General features: G+C 42.7%; 1 protein-coding gene across 5 annotated transcripts in view; it reads left to right on the top strand.

The window, feature by feature from the left end:
- The window catches only part of HERC2 (HECT and RLD domain containing E3 ubiquitin protein ligase 2), a 160850-nt gene that overhangs the window by 117444 nt on the left and 30662 nt on the right, over positions 1-12744 (top strand). For all 5 annotated transcript variants that reach the window (XM_037510126.1, XM_037510129.2, XM_037510127.2 and 2 more), the window contains 10 exons: positions 44-187; positions 945-1035; positions 1610-1787; positions 1972-2053; positions 2142-2313; positions 3636-3780; positions 5142-5367; positions 9093-9264; positions 10161-10347; positions 10893-11033. In XM_037510126.1, the coding sequence (XP_037366023.1) occupies positions 44-187; positions 945-1035; positions 1610-1787; positions 1972-2053; positions 2142-2313; positions 3636-3780; positions 5142-5367; positions 9093-9264; positions 10161-10347; positions 10893-11033 (1538 nt within the window). The remainder of the gene's footprint in view (positions 1-43; positions 188-944; positions 1036-1609; positions 1788-1971; positions 2054-2141; positions 2314-3635; positions 3781-5141; positions 5368-9092; positions 9265-10160; positions 10348-10892; positions 11034-12744) is intronic.

Genomic DNA, 12744 nt, shown 5'->3' with positions numbered 1-12744 from the left:
TGTTGTGAAAAGTGAGTCCTGTCTGTGTTCTGCTTCTTTGCAGTGACTGTGGAAGGGAAGGTCTATGCCTGTGGAGAAGCCACAAATGGCCGGCTGGGGCTGGGCATCTCCAGTGGCACCGTGCCCATCCCCCGGCAGATCACGGCACTCAGCAGTTACGTGGTCAAGAAGGTGGCCGTTCACTCAGGTACCAGGCCACTGTGGGCACGCCTGTAGCACAAGATGGGCATTTCTTCCAGCTTCCTCGGCCCCTCTACAGAAGTTTTTCGGAAGCCTCAGTTCTGTCACACCTCTGTTACCAGCCCCTGGGAAAGGGAGGCTGGGAAGTGTAGTTTGTAGCTGAGCACATTGTTGCTCTTTATAACAGGGGTTCTGGTGGTGAGGGACAGGGAAGAATGAGTCTGGGTGCACTGGGAGCCCAGGGGCTGGCAGGTACTCTAATGTCTAACAGGAAATGCCAGTGAAGACAGTGTCTTTCAGTGCTGGGGTGGAGTGGATGAACCAGGAGGGTGGTCCTGCTGGGCAAGAGAATGAGCTGCTATGTTTTAGAAAGAGTGAGCAGAGTGCCTTAAGTGCACATGGAAAATAAGCTTCAAAAGCTAAACTTGTCACTCCATTTCATCATTTGCCTAATTACAGGCATATTTGTTTTTATTTTTTCCATTTGAATTTTGACCTCTTACATATTTAACATTTCAGGAACCCCATTGTTAAACATTGTTTTGCCTCTTCTTTGCAAATAAAACTCTGTCTAGGATTTAAACTCTGGAGCTTAGTAAAAGTACACTTATCTGAGTTGTCTCTCTGAAATGTTGATCCTGTTTACTGATTCATTCAGCACATAGTCATCCAGTACATACTGCAGAGAGAAAACATAGGGGGTGGTTACTCTGTGAATGTTTTGTAAACCAACTCCAGCAGACATGTCTATGTGACTGTTGCAGGTGGCCGCCATGCCACGGCCTTGACTGTCGACGGGAAAGTGTTTTCCTGGGGTGAAGGTGATGATGGCAAACTTGGGCATTTCAGCAGAATGTAAGAATGTTTTCTTCACCACTTGCTAATAAGATACTGTCGTAGATAATAACAGTGAATGCCCTTTGATAGTTATTTGCAGAAAATGAAATAGGATAGGCTTTTTATGGAAATACAGTTTAAAAATTACCCCCCAAATATCTGTGAAAGTGATTTGTTGGCTCATGTTCTGTTTTTTTTAAAGGTTTATTTTTATTTATTTATGCATATAAGAACTGGGGTACAGGCCAGAGGGGCGAGGTGTGAGAGGATTCACCAGAGACAGAGTGGGGAACAGAACAGGTAGATTGACTGAAATACACTGCAGGGGAGCAGCTGGTAAGTCAGGAGAGGTCGGCTGTGCCATGTGGGTTAGCTCCCTGGCTGGGGCTCAAACTCGTGCTGCAGTAGCTGCAGTTAGCTTCGTGGTGCTGATGTTTAACCACTGGCACCACCAGGGAGGGCCTTGCACATGTTCTGTTTTAAGGTTTGAGAGTTAAATTGATCTGCAGATGTTTTGGATCAGTGTAGATTTTGTTTCTTCTTCATTAAAGGCTGGGTTGATTAACGGGACGATGATTTAATCTTGCTATAGGAACTGTGACAAACCACGGCTGATCGAGGCCCTGAAAACCAAGCGAATTCGGGATATCGCCTGCGGCAGCTCTCACAGCGCAGCCCTCACCTCCAGCGGCGAGCTGTATACCTGGGGCCTTGGAGAATATGGCCGTTTGGGACATGGGGATAATACGACACAACTGAAGCCCAAAATGGTGATTATACACATTTTTGTTGCTTACTGAAAGCGTACCATCTGCCGATTTCAAGAGAAGATAAGCTTCAAGTCTAAGACAGTTCATAAAGACATGCATGTTTGACTCTCGGTCTGTTGGAAAAATTTCCCCTGCTTTCTCAGTGCCTGTGCTTGATTCTGTTTTTAAATTTGTAATTGAGTAGGTGAAAGTCCTTCTTGGTCACAGAGTGATCCAGGTTGCGTGTGGAAGTAGAGATGCCCAGACCCTGGCCCTGACTGATGAAGGTGAGCGCTTGTTCTGACTCCGAGTTTCCGGGTGGGTGAGGACTTCAGGAAGCACTGGTCTTCATGATACACTCTTTTTAAAACCTAGGTTTGGTATTTTCCTGGGGTGATGGTGACTTTGGAAAATTAGGCCGGGGAGGAAGTGAAGGCTGTAACATCCCCCAGAACATTGAGAGACTCAACGGACAGGGGGTATGCCAGATCGAGTGCGGCGCTCAGTTCTCCTTGGCACTCACCAAGTCAGGAGTGGTGTGGACATGGTACGTGAATTGTGTGCTCATGTGAGGCCGGGGGGAGGGGACGAGGGGCTGATCCCCACCCTGTTTCCACTCTGGAGGGATGATAAAACCTTCATTTTCATACTTAGCAGGTTCCCTTTGTCCTTTTATTTCAATTTGGAATGAGTGACATTATATGAAGAAATCTCTCATCATAACTGGGTCTTTGATAAAGAACACTGTAGAAATTTTTGCCCACTTGTGTCTGCTATTTGGGTGAAGTTTGTGTAAAGGGTTTCTCCTGTTTTCTTACTACCAGACACCTCTGATCAAATGGATAGAAAACAGACTTCTGATTTCTTTGATCCTTAAAAAGTTCATGTGTGTTTTTTATGAAAGCTTATTTTATTAAAGTCAAAAGGGTGGGAAGATGGGCACCCAGCTGATTTGGATGGTGTAATGGGCCTTATTTTGACCCCTGGAAGCTTGAAGAAGAATCCCACCAGAGAGGACTTTTAAGAGCTGATTGATGTGGTTAATCTCTTTTTTTAAAAAAAAGATTTATTTTTTTTAATTCATTCATGCATGCAAGAACTGGGGTGTAGGCCAAAGGTGTGGGGGGTGAGGGGATTCTCCAGAGACAGAGTGAGGACCAGAACAGGCAGATCTACTGAAATATACTGCTGAGGGGAGCAGTGGGAAAGACAGGAGAGGTCTGCTGCGCCATGTGGCTTAGCTCCCTGGCTGGCGATTAAACTCATGCCTCAGTGGCTGGTGATAGCTTGAGCGCGCTGAGACTTTAACTCCTGTACCACCAGGGAGGTCCAGTATTAATCTCTTTATATGAAAACCTGCATCAAGAACTTCTGTATAGTGGGCCTCCCTGGTGGTGCAGGCGGTTGAACGCCGCACTGTGAAGCTGTCCACAGCCTCTGCAGCGTGGGTTTGATCCCAGCTGGCCGGTAAGAATCCCACATGGCAAAGCAGACCTCTCCTGTCTCGCCTGCTGCTCCCCTCAGCAGTGTATTTCAGTCAGTCTGCCTGTTCTGTTCCTCACTCTGTCTCTGGAGAATCCTCTCATCCTCCCACGCATCTGGCCTATACCCTGGTTCTTGTATAAATAAATAAATCTTTAAAAAAAAAAAAGAACTTATGTATAGTAAAACACACATTAAGGATCTTGCTAGCAGAATTAATGAATTAACTTGAATTAACGGCACACTATTTTGTAAGATGTGGAAGGCTTTGGGTGCCGTGTGATGACAGCATTGGGCTGACTCTAAGGCTGTTAACAGGGATTGTTTTCCTGTAGACATTGGCAGAGTCACCATATATTAAAACTTTCACTGTTGACCTCCTCGTAGGGGGAAAGGGGATTACTTCAGACTGGGCCATGGCTCGGATGTGCATGTGCGGAAGCCACAGGTGGTGGAAGGCCTGAGAGGGAAGAAGATCGTGCATGTGGCCGTCGGGGCCCTGCACTGCCTGGCGGTCACGGACGCGGGGCAGGTGAGCTAAGGGTGTGAGAAGTCCTTGTCCTGTTGAAAGTGTAACTAGTGATGAAATGAGATGATACTTTGGTTTGGTACTTGATCCAGTAGGGCAGGCTTGTCCCATTTTATTTCCAGGTGTATCTGCTGAATTGTCAGCATGTATGAGGTGTGGGGGCTTAGAGGGCCTTAACTTTATAACATGACTGATACATGTTATGAAGGAGTGGATTTTCCTGCTCTGTAGTCCACCTGGAAAAGTGAAGAAATTATTATTGTTGAAGGTGCTCCCACTGCTAAAGTATTACTAACATTTCACTGTAGAAGTGGACAGCTGATGGGGAGATCTACATATACACATACTACACGTACCATATATCTGTATATACACATACCACACATACTATATATACATACACACTTCATTCTAAAAATAAAGTTATTCCTGACAAGTATTACTCATTCTTTTGCTTTTAAAGCCCAAACCATGACAGGATGTTTTATTTTAAAAATTATTTTATTCAGCAGTCAAATAAGATAAGCTCATGCCATCCGCAGCAATGTGGATGGAGCTAGAAGGAATTATGCTCAGTGAATTAAACCAGAAGGAAAAAGAAAAATATCGCATGCTTTCACTTATAGCAGGAATACAGGGGAACCAAATAAGACATCAGGGGAAAAATAATACCTGTACAAAATGCAGCAAAGCAAAAACAGACAATATAAATCAGAGACATCCTGCAGGGGAGAAGGAGGGAGAGGGATCAGAAGGAGGGAGGGAGGAGCACAGGGGACTGAGGTGATGGTGCACGGGTGCGGTGCGTTGGTGAGGGAAACTCTATGGGGACTACATATGAGGGTTGAGGGGGAAGCAAATATTGTTTAAAAATCAACAATGATGTAAAAAATAAAAAAATATTAAAATAAAAAAATTATGACAGCAAATTAGCACACTTTTTTTTTAACAGAAGGCAGCAATCTATATCAGTTTTTTTAATCAAAATGAATTAAAAATGAATTATATCTTCAAATTCCATAAAGTCAAAAAGTGAATTACTTGAAAACCAGCCATAATTTTTTGACCATTTTTCTTTGTAAAATAAAGGGAAAAAATGTTCTTGCCATTAGTTGAAGTTTCCTATAACACAACAGGTTAGATGAATTAATTGCAGTTATATTAGGTAAATAATTGTTTATAGTCAGTGACATGAACCTTTATAGTTAAATTTGCCTTATAATTACAGTACACAGATGCCTTTATTTAAAATGATGAAATTGAGGGTTAATTTATTTAAATACCATGATTTTAGACATTTTGAAGTAAATTTGAAGATGTTTTGAAATGTTGAAAAATCCTAAAGTTTTCTTTTCCCTTAACAGGTATATGCTTGGGGTGACAATGACCATGGCCAGCAGGGCAATGGCACAACCACAGTTAATAGAAAGCCCACCCTGGTGCAAGGCTTAGAAGGCCAGAAGATTACACGAGTGGCTTGTGGGTCATCGCACAGCGTGGCGTGGACGACTGTTGACGTGGCCACGCCCTCTGTTCACGAGCCTGTCCTCTTCCAGACTGCAAGAGACCCTTTAGGTGCTTCCTATTTAGGTAACACAGGTTTTGTATTTTATATGAGCTTCTTTTCTGTGCTACAGCAACCTCTTAGATAGGATGTTTAATAGGGTCACCAGACTAGACGTGGTAGGGAGATGTTAACTGCTTTCTTGAACCAAGTCACAGGACAGTCACGGGCTCTCTGCTGTGATTTTGCATGCTAGAATGAAAACCTTCACAGGAAGTGTGATGCTGGTTCTTGTATATTGATCACGCCAAGTCTGGCAATGCTGTACACATATATAAACAGAAGACTTTATAATAACATCATGGCTTGTGTGGGCACTGTACTGGCCTGCTTGATATTTTAATTGTATAATTACATACACTTGATTGTATAATTTACATACACTAAACTACTTTTTTTTAAAAGATTTTTATTTATTTATGCATATAAGACCTGGGGTACAGGCCAGAGGTATGGGGGGTGAGAGGATTCACCAGAGAAAGAGTGAGGAATAGAACAGGCAGACTGACTGAAATACACTGCTGAGGGGAGCAGCGGGTGAAACAGGAGAGGTCTGCTGCGCCGTTTGGGTAGCTCCCTGGCCGGGGATCAAACTCGTGCTGCAGTAGCTGTGGATAACTTGACAGTGCTGTGCTTAACCTAACCTTGTGCCACCAGGGAGGGCCTAAAAACTGTACATTCTTTAGGTGTAATTTCCATCCGCTTAGACATGTGACACAACTCCTCCCCTACTTCCCACAGCCACCAACTTGTTTCTGTGATTGTAGTTCAGTTTGCAGTTTTTAGAGTTTTATAGACTGGACTCATATAGTAAGTACTTGAAAAAAAAAATCTTGCTTTTTCCACTCAGCATAATTGTTTTGAGGTTCATCCATGTTGCTTATCCATTCTTTTTTGTTGTTGAATAGTATTTCAGTTTTGGATATACTGAAGTTGATCTTTTCTCCTGTTGATGTAAATTTGGGTTGTTCTTGGCTATACAAATACAATTGCTATGAACATTTTGTCTAGGTCTTCGTATGTCATACACTTGCATTTTCTCTGAGGTAAATACTAGGAGAGGAATGATTGGATCATCTGTTAGGTATATGTTTACCTTCTTAAGATACCTACAAACTGTTTTTGCAAAGTGGTGGCACCAGAGTTCCAGCTCCTCCATGTTTTTGTCTACACTTTGTGTGGTTAGTCTTTTATTTTAGTAGTTTTAGTAGTGTTTCCTTAATGACTAATGATGTTGAGCATCTTGCTGATTTACCATCCAAATGTGTGTGTTTTTTTTTTTTAAAGATTTATTTATTTATGTATGCAAGAACTGAGGTAACAGGCCAACGGTATGGGAGGTGAGAGGATTCACCAGAGACAGAGTGGGGAATAGAACAGGCAGATCAACTGAAATACACTGCTGAGGGGAGCAGCGGGCGAGACAGGAGAGATCTGCTGCGTCATGTGGGTAGCTCCCTGGCTGGCCGGGGATCAAACTCGTGCTGCAGTGGCTGCGGATAGCTTCATTGCTTGTGTCTTAACCTCTTGCGCTACCAGGGAGGCCCCAAATATGTTTTTTGTTAAAGTTTTTTGTTTAAGAGTTTTTTTGTTGAAGTGTTTTGCCCATTTTTAAAATTAGGCTATTTTCTTATTACTGAGTTTTGAGAGTTCTTTATATATCCTGGGTATAAATCTTTTGTCAGATACATAATTCGTAAATAATTTCTCCCAGTATGGCCTATCTTCATTTCCCTTCACAGGTGGATTTTAGAGTAGAATTTCTAAATTTTGATAAAGTCCAGTTTTCCATTTTTATCTTCTTTGCCTCGCATTTTGGGTGCTGCTTCTAAGAAACTTTGCCTAACTCAAGATCATAAAGACTCATTTTCTGTGTTTTCATATACAAGTTATATGGTTTTATGTATTTTTTATGCCTATGCTTGATCTTGAGTAAATTTTATACCTGGTGTGAGGTGTGGATTGAAAATTTTGGTATGTGAATATCCAGTTTCAGTTGCACTTGTTGCACTTTTTTTTTTTTTAAGTTTTATTTATTTATGCATACAAGAGCTGGGGTACAGGCCAGAGATGCGGGGGCTGAGAGGATTCACCAGAGAGAATGGGGAACAGAACAGGCAGACTGACTGAAAACACACTGCTGAGGGGAGCAGCGGGCGAGTATGGAGAGGTCTGCTTCACCATGTGAGTTGCTCCCTGGCCGCCGGGGATTGAACTGGCACTGCAGAGGCTGCGGACAGCTTCATAGCACAGCGCTCAAATGCCTGCGCCACCAGGGGAGGCCCTCTACTTGTTTTTTTTTTAAAGATTTATTTATGCATACAAGAGCTGGGGCATAGGCCAGAGATGCTGGGGGGATGAGAGGATCCACCAGAGACAGAATGGGGAATAGAACAGGCAGATTGACTGAAATACACTGCTGAGGGGAGCAGCAGGCGAGTCAGAAGAGGTCTTCTGGGCCATGTGGGTTGCTCCCCGACTGGCTGGGGATCAAACTCGTGCTGCAAAGGCTGCAGGATTGCTTCATAGTGCGGTAATTAACCCCTTGCGCCACCAGGGAGGTCCAAAATATACTTGTTTTTTTAAAGGGAATTTTATCTTTCTAATTCTAATGTAAAACTTTCCCCCTCTATCTCTTAAGAGGGGACCTATCATCTCCAAATGCCACCTTGATAAATAACTGAAATGTGGGTTTCTGGCATCACCAGTACTAGATCTATAAACTAGGGCTACTTCTTAGCCTTCTTAGCCTTCCTGTGCTAGACTGGCTGGGGATCAAACTCGTGCTGCAAAGGCTGCAGGATTGCTTCATAGTGCGGTAATTAACCCCTTGCGCCACCAGGGAGGTCCAAAATATACTTGTTTTTTTAAGGGAATTTTATCTTTCTAATTCTAATGTAAAACTTTCCCCCTCTATCTCTTAAGAGGGGACCTATCATCTCCAAATGCCACCTGATAAATAACTGAAATGTGGGTTTCTGGCATCACCAGTACTAGATCTATAAACTAGGGCTACTTCTTAGCCTTCTTAGCCTTCCTGTGCTATTTTCTTTCTAGGGCATTATTCTACCCAGTTTATATTACTCAGTGGTTCCATATTGGTATTCTTATAGCTTTTTCATGTCACATTGTGTGTATGTATTTGAGATTGCCTTTCTCCATTCAGTGTGCTTTTCTGGATATTCATCTGAGTTTTACATGGACTAGTTGATTTGTTGTTACTGAGTTCACTTCCATGGTTCACATTTGGATTATTACTGGTTTTTGGCTAGTGCAAGTAAGCCAAATATGCATATTTTCACACAGGTTTTTGAGCCAGTCTTGCATACCTTGAATAAACCTTGCTTGGTTTTGTTGCTTTTTTATTTTTTGATTTTCTCTGTCCTTTATCTTTTCTTCCCAGTTTTATTAGTTTCTGTTCTCTGTTCATTATTTCTTTATGCTTGCTATAGGTTTATTTTGCTATTCTTTCTCTAGTTTTTTGAGTTGAGAGCGTGGATGATTAATATGATACGATTCTCTTTTCTAATACAAACTCAGCACTGTAAGTTTCCTCTCTCAGCTCTGCGTTAGCTCTGTGTCTCACAAATTTTAATGTGTTGTATTTTCTTTTTGATTCAGTTTCCTGTATTTTAAAATTTCCTCTTTGTTGTGTGCTTTGGAACTAAACTGGAAGGTGACAGAAATAAAACAGAATTAGAGTATACTATGATTTTAAAAATTGAACTCAAATTTTATTTTCCATTTTCAGGTGTGCCTTCAGATGCCGATTCTTCTGCTGCCAGTAATAAAATCAGTGGTGCAAGTAACTCTAAGCCAAACCGCCCTTCTCTTGCCAAGATTCTCCTGTCATTGGATGGAAATCTGGCCAAACAGCAGGCCTTATCTCATATACTTACAGCATTGCAAATCATGTATGCCAGGTAGGCTTGTTTGCTAACTTTTGAAATCCTGCAATTGTGTAGCCTTTAGGTTTTTGTAATTTCTTATTGATCAGATGTCGCTGAGAATGTGCATTTTAAATACTGTGCATTTTAGGTCCTATACCTTTTGGTGATGGTGTCTTTATGCTTTCTTCAGTGCACTTCGAAATAGGAATCAGAACAGCAAGACAAAAGAATTTCTTTATTCTTTATGACCAGTAAATTCCAAGCATTAATTGGGAAAGAACAGGAACAATTTGTTGACATTAATTTATAGTAATATTCAAGACCACTTATCATTCTCTTCATTCAAACACATAAGGCAGAATTTTATAGTGTCATCTTTTCTAATATTTGTTGTATGTTCTCACAACCTAAGCAAACTATTATGTAGTATCATTGACACTATAGTGGATCTGATGACTAGAAATAAGAAGCCCACATCCTTAGTTTCAGAATAAAGGCCTATGAGAAACTGAGAAATCATTTAGTTCTTGAAGCCTTTTTTGAGGTACCTTGGTACACAATTTTCAGTGAACAGGCTTTGACGATAATCCAGGAAGATTCTTAGGAAAATTCAGAGGCTTACTCTGGTCTGGTTCTTAGGTTTTGCATGTTTTGTTTTGGTTTGGTTTTTGCTACTGGAGGTCCTTGGTTTAGGCCCTCTCAGGCATCTGTCATCGTTGTGATTGTTCAGATACATCAGATCCAGAGTAAACATTGTATTGAATTGCTGTTAACTGATGACTATATAGTAATAGTACTTGGTATTTTCCAAAACTCCTTTACTTGCTCTGTAAAGATGAGGGGGTCCCTTAGTGTCAGTTCCCATTTCCTGGCTGCTATCCTGCAGGGTGAGAGGCATGCAATGCAGGCCTGGTTTTCTTTTCTGACAGAGACGCGGTGGTTGGGGCCCTGATGCCAGCCAGCATGATGTCCCCAGTGGAGTGTCCCTCCTTCTCCTCCGCACCCCCTTCTGATGCGTCTGCCATGGCCAGTCCCATGAATGCAGAGGAATGTGTGCTCACCGTTGATATTGAAGACAGACTTAGTCCAAATCCATGGCAAGAAAAGAGGGGAGAGGTAAAAATAAATGGCAAGCCAGTAAAGTTCTGTTAGATCTTTACTGAGAGGGAGTTGCTGTTGTGTCTAGAAAAGTATAAGTCACTGTTTTACATAATTCAGAAAGTTTACCTACTACTATGATTTTTGGCTTGAACTGGAAAATATTATATTTGTAGGAGCTTTGTTAACATTTTAATGGAAATAGATTTATTATTTTAAAAAAATCAATAAATGCAAATCCACAGTCCTTTATCTGTACTTCTGAAGCCAAAAGTTTTTGAAAAGAATTTTTTGGGAAAAACCCAACTTGAAATGTGAGCTTATTTTAGTCTTTATGTGATCTGTTGTTAATGTTCATACATTTCCCTGGATGTATGAATTTGCTTGGCTTTTCAAGACCAAATTAGATCCCACTAAAGGTGGTAGCTGGTGAGATAACCACCTTGTTACCTCTAAAAAATCTGGAATATTCCAGATGGTCCAAGTGGTTTTATGGCTTTTTGGACTTAAGTGGAAAATATGTCATATTGAGTTTTCCCCCTTCCTGTGTATTTCCAAACTAGATGATCTCTTCTGAGGATGCTGTGACCCCATCTGCAGTGACCCCGTCTGCTTCCTCAGCTTCTTCTCGACCATTTATTCCAGTGACAGATGACCCAGGAGCTGCCAGCATCATTGCAGAGACCATGACCAAAACCAAAGAGGTCAAGGGGGTTTCTTCTTTAACATTTTCTTTTAAAATAGTCTTAAGTGTACACAGAAATTTTTGAGATAGTACATAGAACTGGAACATAGCGTGTGCTCTCTGACCCCATTCACATAAATTCTCTACTTGGTAGCTCCTTGGCGCCCTGGGGAGAGAGCAACAGAGCATGATCCTCCTCGGGGCCTGAGTGTGTGTTTTCCAAGGATCAGGACAACGATCCAGGATCACTTCTTATCCACACACCCTCAGACTTTGCGTATTGTCTAGTGGTATTCTTTCTAGGTCGAGGACCCACCCAGGGTAGAGTGTCGTCTCCTTAGTCTTCTGTATGGAGTAGTTCTTTAGCTGTTGCTTTTGTCAGGTGCACACCGGAGTGATGCAGAGTTCTTGTTTTTGTCCTGCTAGTGAGACTCTGCCTGGGGGCCTGGAAGGGCCTGGGCGCTCCATGTTCAGTGCAGAGGCTCAGTGAGTCCTGCTACCTCCAGGCCCATCCTCGGGGTTTGGCAGCTCTGGTGGCTGTTTCTTTCCTTAGCTGCACATTAATGTCAGCCTCCAGGAGGGTCTTCTGTGGTGGGCATGGGCTGTGGGCCATCTCAGGCAGGGCACCCTCAGGAGGTTGAGGCTGGGTCTGATGATGTCAAAGGCAAACAAACTGCTCCTTTCTGCTGCTGAAGAAGAGAAAGAGAGAGATGGTCCCAGGTGCGATGTTTTAGTTGATGTGCTGCGAATGGAAAGTGAAAGATTCTTTTTTTTTTTTTTTTTTTTAAAAGAATTATTTATTTATTTATACAAGCACTGGGTACAGTCAGAAGCGCGGGAGGGTGAGAGAATTCACCAGAGCCAGAGCGGGCAGCAGAGCAGGCAGAAGGACCGAAGTACACTGCTGAGGGGAGCAGCGGGCGGCAGGAGAGGTCTGCGCGCCATGTGGGACTCTCCTCCGGTGGCCGGGGAGCAGCCAGGGATCGAACCAATGCTGCAGAGGCCGCGGGCAGCTTCGCAACCCAGCGCTCAACCGCTGCGCCACCGGGGAGGCCCTGAAAGATTCTTATTTTATGTATTTTTCAAAGAACCCAAGAAATAAGAGCTGACTGATAATGTTACATGCCACCGAGTCATTTTTTTTTAAAAAAGATTTATTTATACAAGAGCCAGGGTACAGGCCAGAGGCGCGGGAGGGCGAGAGGATTCACCAGAGACAGAGTGGGGAACAGAACGGACAGAATGACTGAAAGACACTGCTGAGGGGAGCAGCGGGGGAGACAGGAGAGGTCTGCTGTGCCATGTGGGTTGCTCTGTGGCTAGCGGGGATCGAACCGGCACTGCAGAGGCTGCGGACAGCTTCACAGTGCTGCACTCAACCGCCTGTGCCGCCAGGGAGGCCCGACATCAAGTCATTTTAAATAAGATTCTAGGAAAGAATTGTGGAGAGGGTCTCGACAAAATATATAAAAATTCAGTGTACAAATTGAGTTGATAGAAATTCCCAAGCTTATCATATGGTTGGGAGGTTGATTTTACATGGTGAGAATTTATTCTGAGCCTCCCCCTATGATATAAATCTAAGACACAAATTGCTCACAGGGCTTTACTTTTGTACAGATGCTGTGGGTGATTTGTAAAACAGTTATTTGGTCTTAAAAACATAGTACCTGGTGGTAGACATTAGTACCTGTTGTTTCTTAATCTGGTACTTCACGGTCTTAAATGCC

Source organism: Talpa occidentalis, unplaced genomic scaffold (assembly GCF_014898055.3).
Source record: "Talpa occidentalis isolate TD23 unplaced genomic scaffold, MPIMG_talOcc4v2.1 talOcc4.14, whole genome shotgun sequence".
NCBI classification, from domain to species: domain Eukaryota; kingdom Metazoa; phylum Chordata; class Mammalia; order Eulipotyphla; family Talpidae; genus Talpa; species Talpa occidentalis.
Note: the sequence above shows the minus strand (reverse complement) of the source record. Positions and strands in the feature narration are given on the sequence as shown.